Here is a 24,506-nt window from a genome sequence, read left to right on the forward strand (position 1 = left end):
GCAACCACCTAGGGACAGCCCCCGTCATAGGGCAGTACCAGGATACATAATAGCAGCGTGTGGGTGGCGGTGTTGGGGGTCAGTTGCTGGATTTCAGAGCTCACTTTAGCACGAAAGATGCAATTCTTCCAAACCATAATTCTCCTCTCCATGCTAATGTTCCCCATTTTCTTGCTGTGGCCTGAGGCACACCTTTCTTTCCTTAAGCAAACACACATACTCCTCCAACTCAAAATCCCTTTCGAATTTTGTGCACATGTTCACACACTGAATAATCTGCAACAACATGGCTCTTTTCACCTAACTGGGAGGCGAGGAAAGATTGCGATATAGAAAAAATTCCAATTTTTTGGAAAAGGAAGCTTTGCTATGCTGGGAAAAATGATGCTAAGATCATTTAGGCAGATCTCACTGAGCCCTACTCTGCAATCAGGGCCGGCTCCAGGTACCAGCTGAGCAAGCTCGTGCTTGGGGTGGCAGATTCTATGGGGCAGCATTCCGCCCAATTCTAGGGCGGCACAGAAGGTGTTTTTATTTTTGGTTCCCTGATCTGGCCGCTCTGTAGGGGGTGGAGGAGGGGAGCGCCCTGCAGCAAACTTGGCAGGGCAGCCTGTGTCCTTCCCTCCCAGCCAACCAGAGCGGAGCAGAGCCCTCCCGGCAGGCGGCGCGGCAGTTGGGGCTGCGGAGTGAGCGCCCTGCTGAAGCCCTGGCAACTCCCCTTCTCTCTCTCCGCCCCAATCCCTCCCCCTGCCCCCATTAGACTGGGCACGCACTCTGCAGCACAGGCACCCTGGCTCTGGCTGCCCTGTAGGGTTTTTTTGTTTTGTTTTTTTCTCCTTGCTTTGCCGGCCGTGCCATTCCCTCTACCCTTTGCCGCTCCAGCCGTGCCATTTTTTGTCCTCCCCCCCAGTTTGCCACTCAGCCTGCGTCATGTTGTCATTTTTCCCCCCCCTGCTTTGCCGCTCCGGTCATGCCGCAGGTTTTTTATTTCCCCCCATGCTTCGCCACTCCAGCCACGCTGTGTTCCCCACCCCCACTTTGCCGCTCCAGCCATGCCGTCTTTTTGTTTTGTCCCCCCTTCCGCTTTGCCACTCCAGCCGCATTGTGTTTTTATTTTTATTTTTCCCCCTGCTTTGCCTCTCCGGCCGCCCGCCCCCCCTTTTTTGGGGGGGGGCAGCAAAAAAGCCAGAGCCAGCCCTGTCTGCAATCAGAGTTTCTTCAAACTGATTTGGATGTATATGCACAACTGCCTGATTGTACTTAAACACGCTTAACCCTGGATCTAAAACTGCTCTGTTCAAAAAGCATTTTAGTGCCAGCTAAGCAGCATTATGTACAACCTACACCATTCATTTGTAATTGGACTATAATGAGTTGAGGTCACAATCAGCTACTGTACTGAAAATGAAAGAACACTTCCCCAAACCTCTGCTAACTCCAGCCCATTAATAAGTATGAAATGGGCACAAATGGCCATCGCTGATCAGGAAACAAACAAGGTTCCCTTCAGACTGAGTCACTCAACACGCAGTGAGCAGTGCTGGCATTGCACCTTAGCATATGTCTTTTTGCCATTAAAACCACTTCCTTTAAAAGTCTTCAAAAAAAGTTTCCTCGTATAGGGAAACGTCTACAGTAGCCACGTGCATTGTCACCCCTAGTTCTGACCTTCTAAGCGGGGTCTAGATGAGATTAATTTTGGGGGCCAACAAAAATTTTTATATTGGCAGAGGGACTCAGTTAATCACAAGTTACTCTTAACTATTCCCTCTTCTTTGCCCTACCCCCAAAAAGCAGTGCATTGCCTCTAAGTTTCTGATTTGTAACTAAAGGCTCTTGATTATGCAAGCTCAACTCTTAGGCCTTTCCAACATGGCATCACAGTGTAAAATGCCATTTCCATAGAAATATCAACTGGCTCCCAATGCACTCATTCTTGTAATGAACCACAATTCCTGGATTGTTAAACAACAAGCGCTTCAGGAAAAAAAAAAGTTTAAACCAAGCAGAAACTCAGCAAGACAGGTAGAGAAGTGACAACTTGGCTGCATTCCACAGAATGGAAAAATACATAAGCAAAGCCATTGCTCTGTTTAGCTGCTTGTGGCTCATACTGGCTTACAGACACATCTTCTGAAAGCATCCACCAACAATCAGAGATCTCTGACCACATACCGTATTGAAAGGCGCAAACAAGCATTTCCAAACACAAAAGAGAAATCAAAGTAGTCTTGTAGAATATAGCGCTGGAGAGAGAAAATAAAGCAGCACTGATGTCTCAGCTGTTTGAATTTACAACAAAGCCAGCTGACACAGCAGGCTGAATAAAGAGAGATTTTTCAAGACAGTAAAATGAATGTTAATCAGCAACTGGGGTGCTAATTGACTGGTTAACCACAAACACTGCCTTTTCAAGGCTGCATTCTGCCTGCCCTCTCAATGCAGCATCACCCTGCATTCCTTTTCCTCTTACCGGTGCTCATAATACAAATCAACCAGCATTAACTTAGCAGCAAGAAGTCAAACCTGGGACCTACTGCAAATAAAACTGTCATAACTAAATACAACCCTTTTAGTGCAATGATCCAATTGCACAAGACAGATTAGAAGTTAAGCGCTCCTATAATGGACAGAGAAAGCCCACAAGCTCTTGTACGCTCACTACAGAAAAACAATGGAAAGTTCCATTCTGTGATATATATTTTTTCCATTTCTGGGAAACAGGCTATCATCTATGTCTGCCTTAAAGTATAGACCATATAATGTGCTGCAAGATTTTCATTGCCATGAGTTTTGGATGACCACCACACATGAATTGCAGAGTGCACTGTTTACACAAGCCCTAAGCCTTTGCACCAGTCTTCCTATCTTTGTAACCATGTCAGTTTAGAAATGGACATAGCCCACATCTACACTGCAAACTTTTCTCCAAATAGGTATGCTGGTCAGGGATGTGATGAGGCAGATAAACACAGCTGTGCCAGCAAAAGCCCCTAGCACAGACACAGCTTAAGCCAGCAAAACTGTGTTTTTGCTGATACAGCTTTTTGCCCTGCAGCTGGGGGGCGGGGGCGGATACACCTGGAATATGCAATACCAGCAAAAGCACACATTTCCTGATATAAACTGCGTCCACACCACTGGAAGCTCTTTGCCAGCACAGTACTGTAGAGCTATATCAGTAAAGTCTTTCAAGCGTAGACTAGTTAAAAGGGTACTACCCCATAGCGTGAAGAGTTATACTGGCACCTTTATAGACAGTGGTACCAAAAAAAGTGCCTAGACCAGCCCTTAAGGATTTAAGGACACCAGTGACCAAGAAAGCCCAACATACCATTATTTTCAGAGTATATGTTCACTCTTGGTGGGTCGGGAGTCATTTTTCCCAGCATCCATGCCTGGTCTTACATCCTGCAATAATTAAACAATACACATGGAGGAAGGAGAGGCAGAATAAAGAAAGCTAGAGATTTCCCTGGCCTCTTGTGCAAGAAGAAAGGTGCTGACTAGCATGGAGAGGGTATCAGGGAAAAGAGATACTGAAAAAACACAAAACTTGCAAACAGAATAAGTTAATACACTTGTGCATTTTTCATTGCCGGTAAGTACAACACTAAGCAAATAAAAAAAGCAGAGTTTGGATGACCTCAACAGCACATAATTTGTAAAAGGAAAATATGCAATGCAAAGAAATATAGGCCACATATTGCAAACCAGCATTTCAGCAGCAAAGCTGACTTCACAGAAGTGCCAAGAAGATGCTGGCAGCTAATGTTCTGCTTCATTCTTGCCAGAATTCAGGCAAGCATCCTCAGGAAGGATCCTTTGACAAATTCACTGAACTAGACTTCATTGCCTACATAAAGATCTGCCCTCCCATTGCTCATATCCCCAATTTTACTTTTTACAAACACACACACACAGATCCTCAACACTCCTGTAATACCAGTTCAGTGAAAACTCTAGGACAGGGGTCTGCAACCTGTCAGAAGTGCGGTGCTGAGTCTTCATTTATTCACTCTAATTTAAGGTTCCGCGTGCCAGTAATACATTTTAACATTTTTAGGTCTCTTTCTGTAAGTTTATAAAATATAACTAAACTATTGTTGTATGTAAAGCAAATAAGGTTTTTAAAATGTTTAAGCAGTTTAATTTAAAATTAAACTAAAATGCAGAGCCCCCTCAGACCAGTGGCCAGGACCCGGGCAGCGAGAGTGTCACTGAAAATCAGCTTGCGTGCTATCATCAGCACGCGTGCCATAGGTTGCCTACCCCTGCCCTAGAGCCTTGTATTTATAAGCAAGCTTATGGCTACTTAGGAGAGATTCCTGTTTACAGCTATAGTTCTGCCCCCAATTAATGACAAAGTGCAGCAGGATATGTGAGAAGTCTGGAGGGAGCAGGAGCTATCATTTACTACATTATATTTAATAGCATTCAAAAGTCTTATTCCAGGCACTTCAACCAAATAATTCTTCCATCAACCTAGCTACTGTGTCCTGAGGGGGCGGGGGTAGATCAGCTACAGCAACAGAAAAATCCCTTTTGCTGCTGTAGCATCCATTCTGTAGACCAGACCTCTATTTTACTACACCTCCATGTTTTTAGACAGCTTAAGATGGTTTGTATGAAATTCCTAAAGAGATATTAAAAACCTTTCACCTCTAATAAGAGGCAGTGAAGGGTAGAAAAGAGGGGACAAGTTGTATTTTAACTTGTGTTAGCCAATCGAGTTGAGCCAGCCCCGACCATCCATAGCACGAGACAAGTTCCCAAGTTGATTCAAACCTGAATTTGAAGTTTCAGCACAAAAAGATACCAAGGTCAGACGGTAGTGCCTAGATTTCCAGGATAAGGTCATGCAACAGTACAATGACATGTCACTTAATGCAGTGTCCCCTCCTAAAATCAAATCTCCACTGCCCGTGCCTCAGACCAATTCAGAGACGACAATAACTAAATATGTATCATCAAGGCATGGAAATTCTGGTTCAGCTGTTGGAGAAGAGGGAATAGGGTTATAATATAGTATTTATATAGGTCTTTGGATGTTTGTTGATTAGAATTTTAACATTAAGAATTGCTGTACCAACACTCATCAACTTCATTCATTCATTAAAAAAATTAAAAGAAAGCCGAAGTGAAAAGAATTACTATGTTATACGCAAGAAAAACTCTGCCTCGTGACTTGTGAAGACAGAAGTGGGTTGAATAAGTATCTGTTTACCTTCTTAGCACTGAACAAGAAGATCTAGAATTTGATTAACAAATATCACAATTCCATCCTGAGCAGCTGTAGCAGTCTATCATTTACTGCTAACGAACAAGTTGGCATACGCAAATAAATATCTGAGGATCAGACAGTAATGAAGTTTGAGGTGAAGAAACAGCTATTCTCCTCTTTGGAATGTTATATTTAAGTGAAATCTGATGCACTTTTGAAGTTTACAGTCCAAATGGAATGATTTGTGGATATTTCTGATTAAAACAGAATGTATGTGACTTAGCATACACGTCAAATCTTAAACAGTAAACTACTTCACAGAAGTCAGCATCTGCTCACTAAATGCAGAAACTGTTGCAAGTTATGCTAATTTTGTTTTAAAAATATAATCATCTGTTCAAAACATTTCGGGATATAGTATATACAGGAAACTACAACTAAACTGTATTTTTGTTTTAAGGTTAACATTTCAACAAAATTCAAGCCATCTCCCCCCCCCCCGTACATGATATACACAGCATATTATTTAATTTTAACCCACAGCGACTGAGCTATTCATTATGAAAATTAAGTATCTATTTCAATGTCTAGATTCAAAGAAATCAACTGTTAATTCATATTACAACAGTTATACTTCACAACCACACTAACATTTCATTCATTCAGTTTTACACCATCCTGGGTACTCCCAGTCATTCAGGATATTTGGAGTTGGGTGATGGAACTGCAGATTGTGGGGGTTATCTTTGAACATACTGAATACTTTTGGATACTCTCATCTGGCCGAACAAGTCCCCCTTTTAGTTACAAAACATGCAACATTCTGTGCACCAAGTTGAAAACAGATCTCAGTGTACTAGGTACTACCTGCTATTTGCAGTCATTTGACATAGCAGCCTCAATTAATCTTTTTTTTTTAAAGTAATTTTTAAAAAAAGCCCACATTTACCATATCCGATTCCAGCATGCTGACCTTTTACAGTTTGCCTTCCAAAGCAGCCTAAAGCATGGGTCTGACAATGCACCTGACAAATAGAATATAGCCTTTCAAACCAAAGCATACAAAGATCAGGAACAAATCTTTCTGTTAACACACTAGAAGTGTTAGATGAACACTAAAATGATATTTTCTTCAAAGATCTGTTTCCTTTACATGGTATTATTTCCCAGACCTGAAGAGCTCTGTGTAGACAGAAACACTGTCTTTCGCACCAACAGAAGTTGGTCCAAAAAAGATTTTACCTCACCCACCTTGTCTCTCTAACATCCCTTGTTTTTGTGAGTCTTCCACACATCAACAGGGGAACGATGTTTTTTGTTAGTTTGAAACAGAAAAATATTTTTTAAAAACACAGATTTGACAGGGCAACTCAGGCAGTTTGAAATATCTGAAGCTCTAACTTTGCTTGTTAGCAAACAGCACTTCTTTGCTGCAAAACAAAGGTTAAACTTTTCAAATGATACTTCCTCTAATGGGAACATTGTCAACTTGCAATTTAGTCTAAAAACTGAATTTAATATCATAACTAACAAAGAGCCAAAAAATTAAACTTCATCCTTTCCCCAAAGAGAAAGACTTCTTAAAGCCTCATACCTTTAACTGAGCAGCTTCCTTCCATCCTCAGAGTCACTCCCCCACCTCACTTCTAGACGTACATACTTTAAAACAAAGCTGACTAAAAATGCTAAATAAAATTTAACCAAGCCGCATGCTATATATTCTGACATCTGCCCTTTTTTAAAAAAAAGAAAAAGATAACACTGATTTTTGTTGCAGTTTTACATGTCCTATCACCAGAAAAAAAGTTTTGATTTTTGTGCAGATTTAATCGCAAAGAGTCAAAGGAGTAAATATGTATGTAATGTATTTCTTACCTGCTCAGTGTGTATGACCCATTCCTCTTAAGCCTCATGCTTGTGGATAGGAATCTTAGGAAAAAATCCAGAATGATGGTTTGTCCTCTGTTTAGCAAGAACAGAGGCACCTGTTTGTTGGTAGGTCTTTCTTTTGTTAATCAAGGGATCTCTTTCCTGTTTCTCTGAGTCATCAATTGGGAACAATGAGAAATAGCCAACAGAGCCAATTAGCAGGAAGCGCAGAGGAAGTCAGCCCAGGCAAACAAGAGCCTTGAAGTGTAAAATACCTCACCCCTCCCTGAAAAATCATACAGCCTCGCTTTCAAGAGAGAAGCAGAAATTTGACAATTGGATAGGAAGATTAAAGAGTTGTATGGTCCCCCACTTGACACAAATTTCAAGGGAAAAAGCTTGTGGAATAATGTAGTTTATTGGTGGGGTCTCTTTTCTTCCAGTTAGTCTAAACAGCTTCAGATATTCCCTCTAATGACTTATTACCTAAATATTCATCACAACCTCAAAAATACAAGATAATTCAGCAACAAGCCACAGTAATAATGTCCACGTTCCTTTAAAGTCATAAAAAAAATCAAGCTGAAGACAGCTGTGTGGAGGGGGACACATGATAATTACAAAATCTTTTAAAAGGTTTATTTTTTGTAGGAGGCTAGTCTGAAACACGCAGCTCTGAAGTCACACTTGCACACTGCAGAGAAAATTATCTTCCAGCAACCCAGTCCTGGGCAATCTGCCCTGCATAAATCACAGGATCTACAGTGTCTCTGATTACACTGCTTTGCTTCCTTTCCTGTTCAACCCACCCTTCTGTGGTAGCTGTGAACTACAGAGCTGCCCCGCGTGACTCCTGGAATACGATCGGTTACATAAATTGAATATAAATTTCTCTAGATATTTGTTATTTTACCACCCGTGAAGGGAGTACGATGTTATGACACAAATGGTGAAAGTGACATGTTTTCCCCACAAATACTGTAAGCTTGGAAAATATTTTGTACTCAATAGCGAAGAATGAACTACTGGAACCCTTTTAATTTCTTCATTACGGCTAGAAAACTGCACACTTATGTGGGAGGGTGGAATATTTATTCCCTTTTGGGAGAGACCTGGAATAGTTTCGCCACTTGAGAGGTTTCTCAAACTTATTAACATTAAAAATACATCTCAGCTGTGTGGAGCTCAAAAGCATGTCTCTTTTGCCAACAGAAGTTGGTCTAGTAAAAGACATTACCCCCTACTCTTGTCTCTCTCAGTATTACAAAAATCACACTTCATAATGCGCTTAATGAAAATCACCAGTTGACAACATGTGTGTATATGCAGACACACGGCAGAGCCTCACCACAGTCACACGGTAGGTGGTTCCACCAAATAACCTCATACCTTAAATGTGCAAGGGTACCTATACCCTGCCATCTAAGCCTGAAGTTAGTAAAACTCTAGTTAGCAGACTCTGCGTTTGTTAACCTGGGGCTCATTGTCCGCATTCATCTGTAACCCCAGATTAGGAATTGTTGAATCCTGGGCCCCAACCCCGGGTTCTAGCATCGACACAGTATTATGTGGGCCCAAGTCCAACCACCCATTTCCCAGAGTTCCTAGCCCTACAAAAAATGTGGCTGCTCTAGCCCTTTTGTGGTGCAGTATGGGAAAACTTGACTGTCCAGAGGACAAGTCAACCCACAGGATTAGAGAATATTTTTGGCAGACTCCCAGGGTACAAATCAAGTGGGGCTGCATCTACCCTGCAAAGCAATAGGGATAGTGGCTGGGATCCCAGCTTGACTTAGGCTTGGACTCTCTACCCCTGTGGGGTCCTGGGAACTTGGGTTAGCATGATGTGTGTGCAGACAGAAGAGGGGTTAGGCTTGAGCCTGAGTTTAAACCCTGAGTTTATACTGCAGCGTAGACATAAGAGGAGCGGGCAAGACTGTGTAATGAGCAGGAGTGTCAGCTCAGTGGTGTTTGTCACTGCATGAGGAATTTCCTCTTGCATAAATGTTAGTGCAAAAACTTCAGATTAAAAATTCACATGCAAGTTATGGTGGAGAAGAGGAGATACATAAGGGGCATTAACTGTTTTACTTTACAGACACTGTTTTCCTTTCTCTCGTTCCCTCCTCTGCCTTGACATATCAAATGTTCTGTTGTGCTACAAGTCTAAGTTGATCAGATGTACATACTTTATACAGTGGACACCTGTTTTAACTGACAAGTCAGCTGTTTTAAATAAAAAAACTTGTGATGGTGAAAGTATGTACAGAACTATGGTAAGAGGATGATAGCATTTTGCACTTAAAATCCAAATTAATTCTAATAGGTTTGAAAAATAAATGAAAATTGGAAGATTAAATCATTGTATGTTTATAGGAATAAATTAGTTCCATTTCACTCTACCGCACTAATCATAGAAAATGTACGTAAAAGAATACTCTAACAAATAGAGGCTACTGTAACTTTTTAAAGGAAATTTCTTAAATGCTGTATGCCAGCATTTCCCAAACTGAGGTCTTTGGACCTGGGGCTCCACAAGAGTATTCCAGGGATCTGCAGGCCCTGCTGATCGATTTCTCTCCTTCCCTCCCAGCATCTACTGCATACTGGGGAACCGCTGCAGGGGGTGCTGGGAGGGAAGAGGAGGAGGAGCAGGGATGGAGCACGCTCAGGGGGAAGGGGCAGAAAAAGATGGGGCAGGGGTGGAGCAGAGGCGGGAGGAGGTGGGGGTGAGAGTGGAGCCTTGAGGGAAGGGCTTGGGGTTGAGTGGGGTGACTTGGGAGTTCGCCAAAAATTTTAAACTAAAATGGGGGTCCTTGGGTTGCTAACATATGAGAACCGCTGCTGTATGCCAATACCTCCATGGCACTGTAGTAAACACTTAGCACACCAAACGCTTTTAGAGGAGCGCTTACTGAACTATTACTACACTTCAATTCTATTTCACTGAAGGAAATTTCCTAACAACAAAACCAGTCAGGTACTAAACCAGCAAGATCTATTTAAAGGAGCAGTTATGAAATTAAAAGGTCATTACTATGGGGTACAATCGCCCCATCCTCCCAAGTCACACTCGAATCTAGGTATGTTCCCCCTACATGGGGTATGGCATCTGTTCCGATTACCAGCTTTTCTGGATCTGACATCAGGTAGCTGTTGATATCAAGAATGAATTTAGACTTGTCTACCCTGGCATTTTACAGTGCTGCAACTCCTCGCTCAGGGGTGTGAAAAAACACACCCCTGAGTGCAGCAAGTTTCAGCGCTGTAAAGCGCCAGAGTAGACAGTGTAGGTGGGTGTTTTTAGCTCTCTCCCAGTACTCTCCCAAGACTACACAAGCCACGTTAAAGCGCTGCTGCGGCAGTGCTTTAGCATTGCCAGTGTAGACTAGCCCCAAGAAATAAAAAACACTGGATCTGAGCCAAGATTTTCATATACCAATTTGCTGCAATTGTTGGCTGGAAGCGAAGTGAGAACTGTGCCTGGTATCCACACATCAGACCACCTAGCCCAGGAGCTGACTGAGAGACTCTTGAGAGGTGTACTAAGGTTTGGCTAATCAGACACCATCTCAGTATCTTTTGCACAAAGACAGTCTGGGGTGATAGCTTTGATGCTGGAGTTTGAGGACTGTAATAGTCACTTCCCTTGTTCACTCAAAACCATGTTTCTGAAGGTTTTTAATGACTGTTGATGGGCCCCATGCAACATGAAAAGGTTGTCAAGGTTTTTTATATTCAGATTCGGCACGGTGCATGCACACACACAAGGTTTGGCCTTTCATAGTCTAAAGACATAAGTATCTATGAAGTTATACTCTCATTTGTGCTTAAAGGATTAAGTTTAGTTGAGAGTCTGCGGTATCTTGCTCAAAGCTTGAGTTTTAGAGATGTCTCTTTTTTAAGAGAGGTTTTAAGATTGTGTATTGTTCCTCTCATAGCTGATTCTGAGCAATATCCTTCACCAGTCCCTGGTCCAAACCTCTGAGAGAAAAAGAGAGAAAGGTGGGAAACATGTTACTACAGAGACTGAAAGGACACCTTGCAGGTATGTATCCTGTTGCTCTCCCTAAGGAAAAGGGTAGCCACTTTCTGACCTACTGTGGGATATCCCTGGAATCTGGAAGTGGAAAGGTAGGTCAGTCTTCCTCCCAAGGAAGGGGATGTTAATAACTTTACACCACACCTCCTGCTCCTGAGTCCAAGGTGAATGAGGACTGAACGTAAAGACTGATGAGTGAGCTTCAACCATTGGAGACAAGTGACTCACTAGCATCAGAAAAGTCAGAGGAGCTGATGCTTCTCATGACTGTTGAGGACTTGCAAATTTAAAAAAAGCTTGCAAGAAGAGGGATGTTTTGTGGCTGTCTCTATAATCTTAACAAGGATCTTGCCTATATGCTAGCTGGGAGCAGGAATTTTTCTCCTTTGGATTGCTACAAGTGAACTTTGCCTGCCATCAAGATTCAGTGAATGGAGTTTCCACGTGGCCTGCTCTACCATCTCAGTATAGGCCTCAGTCACACACTCTAAGGCAGGCAATTTTACTGTGGTCCACTTAACTGTCTTGGCACAGACCTTTGCCCACATCCAAGCTGAAAGCTGGTTTCCTGCAGCCTGCTGTCTGCCAGCCATTTGAGGGGGAAAGATGACTTAATGATGTCCTTCAGACCTGCCTCAAAGCCCACAGGTTTGTTTTCCCCCTTTTAGTTCTCCTTCAGTTTTTCCTCCTCAAAATTGCTAAGGAAGAAACTGAGACAATTTACTTAATCTTTCAAAAAATGCTGTGAAAGCTCTGCTATAAAGTATGACCTGGAGTTTGCTGCGTGTGCCACCTCAAGGCAGAGAAAGCTAGGAAGTCCCTCCTGATGGGCAGTCCTAAGCCCAGGCTCAGAGCAAAGATCTGGTGCTCTGCCAGCTGTCATGACAACAGGAAACACTTCACTGAGAAGAGAGTGACGTGGAGAGGACTGAGAACTGACTAAACACTGAACATATGACCAGTCAGAGAATGAGAGGCCTGAAGGGTTTTGGGTGCATGCTAATTTACACCAGCATTAAAAACACATGGAAGTTGGAGGTGACTTTAGTTCTGATGATTACTGATCCATTTGATAGCAATTAAAAACTGTACCATACTATAACATATTAGGAGAAAGATCAGAAAGGTTTACCCCCAAATGGACATTTTTTAGCTGTTCCTTAACTTCTCTATGGATGCACATCTAAATTAAGCTACCCACTGATTTTTATGAACCTTTTGTTTTTACTAGCGATCTCACTACTTTAAAAATAAGTTTTAGCATTCCATTGCAGCAACCAGCTGCTGGCGATTTCAAACTCTACTCCTGCTGAAACCTACCAATGCTCTTTTCTCTTTCACACCCTTCCCTTGTGCTCTTTTGGGGATTACAGAAGCACACGGGTATGCGTTCTTTAATATCTCCATCTGAAAGCTATTATAGGAGACCAGCAGCTAAATATAAAATGCCCCATCAGAATCAGAGCTAACTACATTGATGCTGAGGTCCCCGAGTGCTATCAAGATCAAAGTACCTGCCACAAAAAACAAGACCCCAGTGGTCAGTATAACAGTTTTAAAAATTAAACGGGCTCTGCTAGTCCACTCTTGGTACATGAGGGAGATGTTGCTTCAGTTTTCAGAGCTAAGTGTTCTTTACCGGATTAGTTAAGAAATATCATCCTGTAGATCTGGTGTCTGGACTGGTATAGACGATAAAAGATAAAGCTTTGCATCCGTGGTTCAGGAGGGTTTTCATGGTTGTGAAAGCCATTATGTGACATGCCCGATATAAAACAGACCACAAAGAATACATTCAGAGTCTTATTTATCCACATTACTTTTAAAGAGGAGAACTTTTAAAACTAAATACAATGGGCATTCCTGATCGAAGGCAAAAATGCCATCAACACTGAAAAGCTTACTGCAAGTGCTTCAGAATAAGCAAGAACAGTGTCCAATGAAGCAAAGGAACTAAAATAATACAGTGTGCTCTGCCTGGAAATAGAAAAGGGTGGGTCCACACTACACCAGGGATAAAAGCCACGATTTTATAAATTTAGGAAAAAAAACATACAAACTTCTCATTTCAGAGCTTAACTCAAACAAAACTAGGTTTAACAGCCTTTTATCGTTTGCCTAATCATTCTTAACTTCTGCTCAAGCACAGGAAAGAACTAGTTTTCAACATGGGCCAAACAGTACAAAAAAAAATTCTGCTTTGATCCTACACTTTTTGCAGCATACTAAGGGTATGTCCGTAGAGTGAATGAACATGGGAAGCACTCTTTTTTGGAGGGAATGTCATGAACGGTTAAATAATGCAGAATTTAATGTCAGAGCTGAAGCATACTTAACGTTGCTTGGAATAAGGCTGACTTTGACTGCAGCTTTATACCTACAAGCACGCAAGCAGCTAAGTGGACCTGAACACAGGTTCTACCTTGCTGAAAAAAGGCTACACAGAATTAACACAAGACACTAAAGAGAATATTTCACATTTATGGGCTAGACGTGAAGAAAGTTACTGGTTTCAGAGTGGTAGCTGCGTTAGTCTGTATCAGGAAAAACAACGCATCTTAGAGACCAACAAATGTATTTGGGTATAAGCTTTTGTGGGCTAGAACCCACTTCATCAGATGCATGGAGTGGAAAATATAGGAGCAGGTATAAATACATGGAAAGATGGGAGTTGCCTTACCAAGTGTGAGGTCAGTCTAACGAAACAATTCAATTAACAGTAGGATACCAAGGAAGGAAAAATAACTTTAGTGGTAATAAGAGTGGCCCATTTCAAACAGTTGACAAGGTGGTGAGAATAACAGTAGGGGAAAATTAGTATGGGGGAAATTTACTGTGCTTCACAAAGACTGGTGATATCATTGGCCATGTTAACAGTAGCTTATGTATGTATCTGTAATAAGTAGCTGAAAATTAAATGCATGAAGACACCTATTCCGATCAGCACCGAAGATCCTGACTAAGGAAGCATGTTCATAAAATGGTGTAATAGAGAAAAACATGGGAAGGTTGATTTTTATATTTTAATTTTGTGCAAAAGCAGCAAGCAGGTAATTTAGAGCAGGCACTGCCCCTTCAGTCCAACAACAGGAAGCAACTGTATGACTTGCCAAACTGCTCCACCCAAGTTTTCCCAGCTGGTATAAGAGTCTTTGCTGCAAAATTTAGCCGATGATACAATCCAGGAGGAGGAAAGTCTGGAAGAACTGCAGAGGGAGAGTGGGAGACAGATTTCTGAGAATGAGACTTTAGCTAAAAAAAGCCAGGCCAAGACGATCACTTAGGAAACCCTGGATGTTATATACACCCAGTGGAAAAACACTAGGAAGTTTTGGATTACACAACATTATAACTTGATCTGATTTTTTTATTATTTTTTATTTAATTTAGCTAAGTGCTCTCACTACTAGATTGGTAAAATCTGCCCAACTGTACTTCGACAAAAAAGTTTGAAACTGATATTTAAAAAAAAAAAATCCAGAGCTTTCAGTAGAAATAGTACACAGATTCTCAACTCAGAGAGGTCTGTGTGTGTGTGCGCATTTTTTTTTTTAAACACTAGTAGTGACCCATTAGAGGGGAAAGGGAGAGAAAGATTTAAAATGTCAACAATGAGGTTGTAATGTTGATCAAAATAAAGCTTAAATCTGAAAAAAAAAAGAGAGACAGCATATGGATAATGTGTTTATTTTATAATACACTTAATGCAATACAACATACACATTAATATTAGTAGAACAATCAGTCTAGACTTTACACTTCTAACAGTTGCGATGGGGCACGGCCAGATGCCTACAGTAAAGTACTGAGGAACAGGTATGTTAGCCCCAGGCTAAACAAATCCCTAGTACCATGGTAACCAAATGGCAGTTGCTCCAGGTTAATCAAGGCACTTGGGGCCAATTAAGATCTTTCTAGAAGGCAGTGGAGATAGCTACTTTGATTAGAACACCTGCAGCCAATCAGGGCACCTCGGTTTAAAAAGGAGCTCACTCCAGTCAGGTGGGGAGGAGCCAGAGGAGAGGAACTGTGTGCGAGGAGCTGGGAGCAAGAGGCACAAGGAGCTGAGACTGAGAGGGTGTGCTGCTGGAGGACTGAGGAATTATCAGACAATCAAGCATTATCAGACACCAGGAGGAAGGTCCTGTGGTGAAGATAAAGAAGGTGTTTGGAGGAGGCCATGGGGAAGTAGCCCAGGGAGTTGTAGCTGTCATGCAGCTGTTACAGGAGGCACTATAGACAGCTGTGATCCACAGGGCCCTGGGCTGGAACCCGGAGTAGAGGGTGGGCCCAGGTTCCTCCCAAACCTCGCAACTCCTGATCAGACACAGGAGGAGCTGACTCAGACTGTGGGTTCCATCAGAGGGGAAGATCACTGAGGTGAGCAAATCCGCCAATAAGCACAGGACCCACCAAGGTAAAGGAGGAACTTTGTCACACAGTCTAAAAGTAATTAAAAACATCACTTTTTAAATATATACATTAAAATGGAGGGAACCTACTCCTCTAATTCATTGCCCTTTCAAACTTGTCTTGGCTTGACAAACTTTTCATGCTCAGTGCCTCCCCTGACCCTTATTAGGACCAGAAGAGATACTCCACTTCTTCCTTTCCTCTGTCTATGGAAAGGAATTCACAACAGCCCTAGACTCAGACCTCCAACAGACCACCACTGCTTCTTCCCACACCCGAAGAAGTGAAGAGAACAAGCGAAGGAGTCACTGAAGTGGTATTGGATAAACTATGTAGGAAATACACCCACCTTAAAGGTTTCATATTTGGACAGATGAGAAGAAATTAGGTTTCCCCTAGATCAGCAAAGTGGCCCATGCACAGCCGCCTGGTCAGGTATGCCAAAGGTGATGTGCATAGATCTTTCTGCCCCAAATATTTGTTTGGGGAGAGGAAAGGAGGATCAGCTGTCAGCATAATTCACTGCTCAGCACAGGCAAGGTCAACCTACAACTAAATTCTGCACCACTCAGGCAAAAAAATCTGGGAATTCTCAACCAGCTTCAAATACATTTACAAATGGAGATTGTGATGGAATATACTCCTGTATTCACACTCTCCACATTATTGTAGTAGACTTTGTACAAAGTATGCCTTGTAAGGTATCATTTGAAAACTCATGACTTGATGGTCAGTATTGTCCTGGTAAAATATATATGTGGCAACACTGTATGTGAAGTTATAAGATTCCCCCTATATGATGTTATTAACACATGTTCCAAACCCCACAGCACTGCCCAGGCAGAAGTCAGGTCTCCTCTAAACAAAGGAAGGAATGTGTGTTTGCCTGAATTTGCATTTAAGCAGTAAACAGAGTCATCAAGCAGGGAAGGAAAACAAAAAGTCCAAACAGGTGTAAAAAACCCAGCAGAGAATATCCTTCCACATAGATTCTTTGTTTCCTGGGTCTCAGATAGTTTCAGTCCTCCTCTTGAAAATAATTTCTATTAAAAGGGACAACCACCAAAAGGCAACCCTCTCTGTACCCCTGCTCATTGCTTCCTCTGCACCTGAGAAGACAAAAGGAAACAGCCATTGTACTTTGGGGGAAGGGGCCCTGACCTGAAAGGTTTGGTCAGTAATCTGCTGGCGAGCATGTGATAAGAAAGTCTGCTTTGCAACTAAGACAGTTTCTTAAGTAGATACTAGCAAGCGTTTCCTCTTTATTTTTCTTGTAACCATTTCTGACTTGTATGCCTGATTACTTGTACTCACGTAAAATCTCTTTGTTGTTATTAAACCTTTTTTGCGTTTTATCTAATCCAGTGAGTTTAAATTGAAGTATCTGGGTAACTATTTAAGGTCATGAACTGGCATATTATTCCCTCAAGGGAATAACAGACTTAATATATATTTGTACAGTCCAGGAGAGGGCTGAGCAGTATAGGGCATACATTTCTGAGGGAACATCTGGGACTAGGGGAGCACTGTGGTCACCCTGCAGTATAACCCAGGCTGGGAGAACCAGGACATAGCTGGCAAGCTGCAGTTACATACACACTCAGGGTGTGGCTAACAGGCCAGAAAGCTGTTTTTGAGCGGCCCGGGTGGGAGCTACTTCAGCAAGGCATTGTAAGGCAATCACGATTGCAGGGCAGGGTGACACATCCCACTAGTCCAAATTGTACCCCTAATATGTCACAGAGATTTCACTAAATACAAAAATGAACACAAGTGAATACAATTAGTACAGTAATCAGTTTATGTTATTGTACACTGCACTACGTTTATGAAAGTGGCATTTGGTATTGAAAAATATGTAACTGCATTGTAGAAACTACTGGGGGACTAGTTACCTCTGAACCAAATTGTTGGGGCTTCTGGCAGGTTAGTGGTCAGTTTGAAATTGGGGAATAAGCATATTAATAGGGTGTTTCTGCAAGTTTATCAGCAGTGACATAGTTAACAGGGCCATTTCAATCATCATCTTAAGGTTTCAGCATCAAAACCACTCAGATGAATTGGGACAATTCAACCCTTTCAGAACAATTGCTGCAAACTTCCTGCAAATTCAGATAGAAAACATTACATCAGTTAAACCTGAACATGTGACCAGAACCATTTCTTCACAACAGTAAGGAATAGAAGTTGTTTTTTATTCTGGAGCATAAATCTGCAGCAAGGGAAGTGTTCTGCAGCCATGCAATACTCTTGGCCCTAACCACAGGGAATTACATGTCAGAAGAGTCTTATCTCCCATTGTATTTTATGCCCTTGTATATGTGTCCACATACACAGTTCGCACTGTGTCCCTAACAGAACACTTTCACCCAAGACGACTGCAATTTCACATATTAATACAGCAATAAATTAAAGGGCATGTTTAGCCTTGAATGATTATGCTTCTATAAAAAGTGTCTCCTTTTCACTCTTCGGTCTTCTCTACATTAAGATTTGCACTGGTTTAACTACAACAGTAGTTTCTTAATGTAGTCAGGGCCAAATTCTTGGCTGACAACATGAGCAATGTTGTGCTGACTACATTAATCTAAATATCAGAATTAAGCTTGGCCATGTCTATTTTTCCCCTCCTTCTCCCCCTATCCCCCAATTTCTGTGGGCTATTTTAAGAGCCTTACTTTTTAGGATATTATGGATTTTAATTGTTTCTTCATTTGCCAGGGTTCACTTTGCTTGAACATTATAGAACCATCTAGCCTCATATGTGGACACTATCATGTCGGCCTTTTTAAAAACTGCAAGAACATTTAATATAGCAAAGTCATTTTCCCAGGTTAAAAAATAGAAAGAAAAGAAGGCACCATTATTAGTTGCAAGAACAGACACATTGCCTAGTCCAAAAAATAAAATTAAAAAAGGTAAAAGAATCTGCTTAGCATCTTCAGTGCAAAGAAAAAAACATTTGTATGCCTTCCCAGGACAAAAAACAGTTTGTTTCTGGAGGAAAATCTGACATTCATTTTTTACCACCACACAGGAGCATTTCATTCCTTTTCTTGCTCAAAGATAAATCAAACTTGAAGAAACATACAAAAATGCAAGGTCTCAAATATAAAGATGGGCAACAGCAGCAACAGATGGAGTGAAATCAGCTGTTGAAGCATTTTTGTATAGTTCCAGAGGACATTTCTCACCTGCAACAATCCTGCATCTATGGCAGCTATTCTAAAATCAGCAGTCGATTTGACATGGTATTCAGTAATCAGCTTGAGCAGCCACATAACTGAGGACTTGTCTATATGAAAGGAACATGAACAGTTAGTCTACAGTACACTGGGGTGTAAAATTGCCTTGCACTAGTCTGCCCAACTTGAACTGTCCATGTGGATCCCGCTGCTGTTGTACACTAAAAGTTCCCTAGTGTGCTTTAATCTGTCCATTTCAAAGGAACTAACCATTACTACAGATCAACACTGAAATCAATCACACCTCAAGCCTCTGCCACCATAATAATTCTTATCCCATAGTCACATAAGAGATTTGATTTCTTACAGCAACCTGGACCTATTTAAATACAGAAGCACTTAGAGATCCAGTCAGGACTGGAATACAAAGACACTGTCCTGGCCCCAAAGAGTTTACAACAGGGGTCGGCAACCTTTCAGAAGTGCTGTGCCGAGTCTTCATTTATTCACTCTAATTTAAGGTTTTGCATGCCAGTAATACATTTTAACATTTTTAGAAGGTCTCTTTCTATAAGTGTATAATATATAACTAAACTATTGTTGTATGTAAAGCAAGTAAGGTTTTTAAAATGTTTAAGAAGCTTCATTTAAAATTAAATTAAAATGCAGAGCCCCCAGACCAGTGGCCAGGACCCGGGTAGCGTGAGTGCCACCTAAAATCAGCTTGTGTGCCACCTTCGGCACGCGTGCCATAGGTTGCCTACCCCTGGTTTACAATCACAGGGAAATGTTGGCATTATATCCATAAAATTTAAGCCGTTTAGCCGAACACAGACAGTTGACTATAGTGTTATATGTGATTTCCCTTAAAGCTTTTCAATAAACAGAGATGTGGAAATCTGAGATCAAGTTTGTAGAAACTGACCCTGGCAACTGTGTGCCTGGGGGTTGGGAGTGGAGGTGAGTGCAAGATTGTACTTCCTAAAGCTTTTAAGCACACTAGCATACTTTTCCTTCTCATGCCACTAGATCAAAAGGTGTTACAGTTCTTCCTAACCAGTTGTGTACAGTTGCCAGACAGACTTCTTAAAAAACGAAGTATTGTTTAATCTTAATAGCAGAAACAAACCATTTAGTGAAAAGGGATTTTAAAAAGACAGCCTATACATGTCTAACTTACCAAAACTCTACAATCATGTGACAGTGGTTTAGGCAGACTAGCTTCTTCAGATTCCCCAGTATCAGTCTTGTTTCTCCAAACAGCTCCCCAATAACTACCTTTTCTCTTGAAAGAGCACCTTTACATTCAGCCTTTGGTCTTCTCAGTTCCCATGCTTTGACCCTGCTTGTCAAAAACTAGTCCAGGAGGCTCAGGAGGTCAAGCCAGACTACTCAGAGCCAATGGCTCTGAGACTGTCTCTTAAAACCCATGAAGTGTTTGCTAAGAAGTAGCTCTTTTACATTCATGCTCATTTTTTCCTTACAGCCCGTTGTTAAACTAAACCAATATATTAATACAGTAAACATCTCAGTAATCAGGTCAACAAACTGTATTCATAAATCACAGGTCCATATCCATCACAAAGGGCAAGAGTCCAACTGTTGCCATTAAGAATTGATACAAAAAATAAGCCTGGCTAAACAAGTAGAATGATCAGTTATCATCTGTACCAATCCTGAATGTAAGATGAAAACCCTTTCACAGAAACACCTAATTGACAATGCAAGCTTGGCAGGCCCTGGTTCTTTCAAGTAAATATCCAGAAGAAAAGTTATGGCATCTCAAAATCCAAATGAAGGATAAGCCAGTTGTAACAATACATTTACCTTCCTTCAGAATCCCTAGACTGAAGGAAGATAAATGTGAACATGCTTCCTTCCATTGCCGTAGCAATTCCCTCCTCCTGATAGCATAATAAAGCCTGTGGTTTATTTAGCAGTAAACCTAGGACCCAGAGAAAAGAACAAACAAATCAAAAACAAACAAAATCATTAAATAGTCCGATACACAAATCAAAGCAAGAGTTTGAGTAAGAAACAAAACTCACATAATAAATAAAGCTATAAATAGAGTACAACTGTTCTAACTATGAATCAAGCTGGTCCTCAGTCTGTCTCTGAAAGAGGATGACCCATCACCAACAAAAGGCATTCTTCTGTTCTCACTATATTGTAGTCTGTCTGCCTTGACCAAAAAAAAAATAAATATCTATGTATCTATCTATATATCTATATATCTATATATATAATAATAATAATAATAAAGCGTACCCTGATGATATTTGAGGCAATCAAAAAGCTGCTGAAGCCAGAACTATAAGGTTGCATTTTCATAGTCATACTCCTGTGTTATCTATCCAAAGCAAAAACTTACAAATGTCTAAAAACATGCAGAAGTTGTTATATTGTATAAAAACCCCATGAATAGCAGTTTTCATCTTTATTTTTAGAACTATCAGTGAAATAAACAGGCAACTGCTTTTAAAAAGGAACAAACACTGCAATAACGGAATATGATACCAAATACGGTACACTTATCTTCCACATGCTAGCCATATATCAGACATGTTTAGCATCCCATCTCAGAGGATGGGAGTATGAAATTGACTTCTCTAATAGAATAGTTAATTTCAGTGGTGGTTTTACAGCTTATCCAATAGTACTATGTCTGCACACACAAAACAGCCTTTCTGAAAGTTTATGTGAGTGCAGAGTGAGCGATATATTATGTGTCAATGACACAAGCAGCAGCATGAATCACCCACATGAGCAACACTGGCCTTTTCATGAAACTTACACGAACAGACCTGTCACTGAATTGGGCTTTGGCCGCTATTATTTATATTTCACAAACACTGAAGTTTGCAGTGCAAGACGAGGTTTTTGGAGACATATTTAAAAACATAACCCAGATCACCCAGCCTTCAAGGAAAGGAAAGAATGCTTCACTCAGGTCAGAGTCTAGGCCTCACACAAGGAAATAGTATTAGAACACAGAATTCTACATCCCCCTCCCCCCCCACAACTACTGTACAAACATTAATCTTCACAATGCTCCTGTGATGTAGGTAAATATTATTCTCAATTTAAAAATGGGGAAATTGAGGCAGGAAACAGCTGTGGTTCAGCAGAAAGGACAGAGGAAAAGGAGTTCCCATCACTGACACTGACACTATAACTTTGGACAAGTCACTCAGGCCTTGTCCTCATTAGGAGAAAAGATGGGCTCTTACCTCATGTTAGATAAGACACAGCAACAAACACAAGGTAAAATCCTAATGAAGACAAGACAGTCTGTAGTTTTCACACAAGTTAGCAGGTCCAGGCAAAGACTATAGAGGAGCCTAGTCTTTGCTTGGACCTGCTAACTTATGTGAAAACTACAAACTCTTTTGTCTTCATTAGGCTTTTACCTTGGTTTGTTGCCATATCTTAGTTCATAGAAGGTAAGAACACTTTCTAGTGATGAAAATCCCTCTACCTCTATGACTCAGTTTCTCTAACTGTAAAACAGGGATAGTTATACTTTTCATCTTTGTGAAGCACTTCAATATCTATGGATTAAAAGGGATTGTATCAGTGGTAGGGTTTAATTACTATTATTAGTGACTTGTGTAAAGCCACAGAGAGTGAAAGGCTCAAGAATAGATTTCAGAAGTCCTCAGGTTCCAGCTCGATCCTCATTATTCTAAACCACAGTATCTTTCAGTGGGCCTCTAATCTAAAATAATAAAGAGAGAATCCTTCAGTTCTGGCCAATGGCATTTTTCTTCCCCCTACAATCTGTCAGCAGAAATCTTCAGTAAAATAAAGAAGCAGCTCAGTTCCCAAGGCAAGATGTTTAGTAAACTGTGACCTTAAGAGCCTAACTTTGTATCTTTCCAACTTTAAGTTTTAAAAAACTAATTTTTATTGCCAACACTACATTCCGCCCAACTGCTGTCTGGTTCTACTTCCTACATGACAATCCTCCTATATCCAGTGAAAAGCAACCTGACTTAGTCATGAAACAAAGATTTCTCTAGAGGAAATGAGTTATCTGATCAGACTTGCCAGTAGGTGTGCCTGGTAAAGCAATGCAAAGTCACCCTTCCTTCAGGGCTAAAAATTGTATTCCATGTAAGCGTTGGAGTCTGTGTGTGTCCCCTGAAGTAAAATGCAGAATAACTCTGGGTCACCAACAAAATTTGTAGCTTTTTTCCGTGCTTTCGCCAGATTGCAGTTCAAGTACCACCAACTACTTATGAGAGTGGCTTAGCCCATCTCCCTGGCACTAACAAAAAAAACGACTGATTTATCTTATATAAAGATGAAACATGGAAAACTGATTTGCTCTGTTAAAATATCAGATTAAGGCTAGGTCTACACTGCAGTTTATGTCAGCATAATTTATGTCGCTCAGGTGTGAATAAATCTCTCACACACACCCCAAGTGACATAAGTTACACTGATATAAGTGCCAGCGTGGACAGTGCTATGTTGTTGGGAGAGCTTCTCCCACCAACAGAAGCTTCTGCCGTTCTTGGGGCTGGAGTAGTTAAACCAATGGGAGAGCTCTCTCCCGCCAGCTTAGAACAGCTACATTAGAGTGCTTACAGAAATGAAGCTGCACCCACAGGTGCCAACTTTTCCCAGTGCTAGTCGGTGCTCAAGCCCCACCCCAATCCCCGGTCCTGCCCCACCCCCTCCTGCCCATGCCCCACCCCCATTCCAACTCTTTCCCCAAAGTCCTCTCCCCAGCTCCACCCCCTTCTTGCCCCATTGGACCCCTTCCCCAAATCCACACCTCGGCCCCGCTTTTTCCCCTGAGCACGCCGCATTCCTGCTCCTCCCCTGTCCCTCCGCGAGCTTGCTACAGCTGTTTGGCAGTGGCAAGCGCTGGGAGGGAGGGGGTAGAAGCGGGATGTGGCGCACTCAGGGGAGGAGGTGAAGGTGAGCTGGGGTGATGGGGTGAGCTGCCAGTGGATGCAGAGCAACCATCAATTTTTCCCCGTGGGTGGTCCAGCCCCGGAGCACTCACAGAGTTGGTGCCTACGGCTGCACTGCTGTAAACTCCCTAGTGTAGCTGTGCCCTTAGTCACAAAGTTTCATGGCACAGATTGGAGTTGCCACAATGCTTGTTGTGGTCAGAAAGGTTCTTGGCTGTTACTGGAAGGGTTTAAACAAATATCTTATATCTTGGGTTCAGCCATGTCCTTGCCTGCCCTTCTGGCTGACCAGACAGGTTTTTTTTTTTTAAATTCTCCCAGCTTTCAGCTCATATACCTACAACATTTGATCTAAGTTTTTCAGCAACGTGATCCATGTCTTGTATGCCAGGCAATGAGTCCAATCTTTCCTCACCACAGAAAATTCTCTCCTGCCACCTTGCCAAACTAGTTGAGGTTGAATTGTGTGTTCTTCCACTTCCCTTCTTCATTTAATTCTATCTTCACTTTCTGAATGGAAGTTCCAAGCGATCAGTTTTTATCAACTTCTAGCCTGCTTGGGCTAAGGGCATAGACTTGTAACAAAAGGCTATTAGACTAAAGCAAAAATCCATTAGCTGCTGTGGGTGGACCATAGCTCTGCATAACGATAGAACAGCAAAGAGGCAAGGGAACTCAGCTGCAAGGCTGGGGTACTGTGCGGACATGTGACAAGGTCTCCCTTGCTCCTAAAGAGCTGGAGTTAAGGGTTGGGGAAACAGGGTACCCTAAATCTTTCCATTGCTTCGTAAGGGATAGTATATAGCCATGGTAGAAAGCAAGACTACTCAGAATTAACTAACCCA

At 41.6% G+C, this 24,506-nt stretch overlaps 1 protein-coding gene across 8 annotated transcripts in view; it reads right to left on the reverse strand.

The window, feature by feature from the left end:
- Window positions 1–24,506, reverse strand: part of MOB2 (MOB kinase activator 2) — a 160,192-nt gene that overhangs the window by 67,927 nt on the left and 67,759 nt on the right. For 2 of the 8 annotated variants that reach the window (XM_050953755.1, XM_050953759.1), the window contains exon 2: window positions 18,743–18,843. The exons of 3 other annotated variants lie outside the window; for them this stretch is intronic. In XM_050953755.1, the coding sequence (XP_050809712.1) occupies window positions 18,743–18,759 (17 nt within the window). In that variant the 5' untranslated portion in view covers window positions 18,760–18,843. Of the gene's footprint in view, window positions 1–7,099; window positions 7,195–18,742; window positions 18,844–24,506 lie in introns of those variants that run through there. 3 more of the 8 variants (XM_050953751.1, XM_050953750.1, XM_050953757.1) reach the window with 2 other exon arrangements.

The sequence above is a fragment of the Gopherus flavomarginatus genome, chromosome 5 (genome assembly GCF_025201925.1).
Source record: "Gopherus flavomarginatus isolate rGopFla2 chromosome 5, rGopFla2.mat.asm, whole genome shotgun sequence".
In the NCBI taxonomy this organism is placed as follows: Eukaryota; Metazoa; Chordata; order Testudines; family Testudinidae; genus Gopherus; species Gopherus flavomarginatus.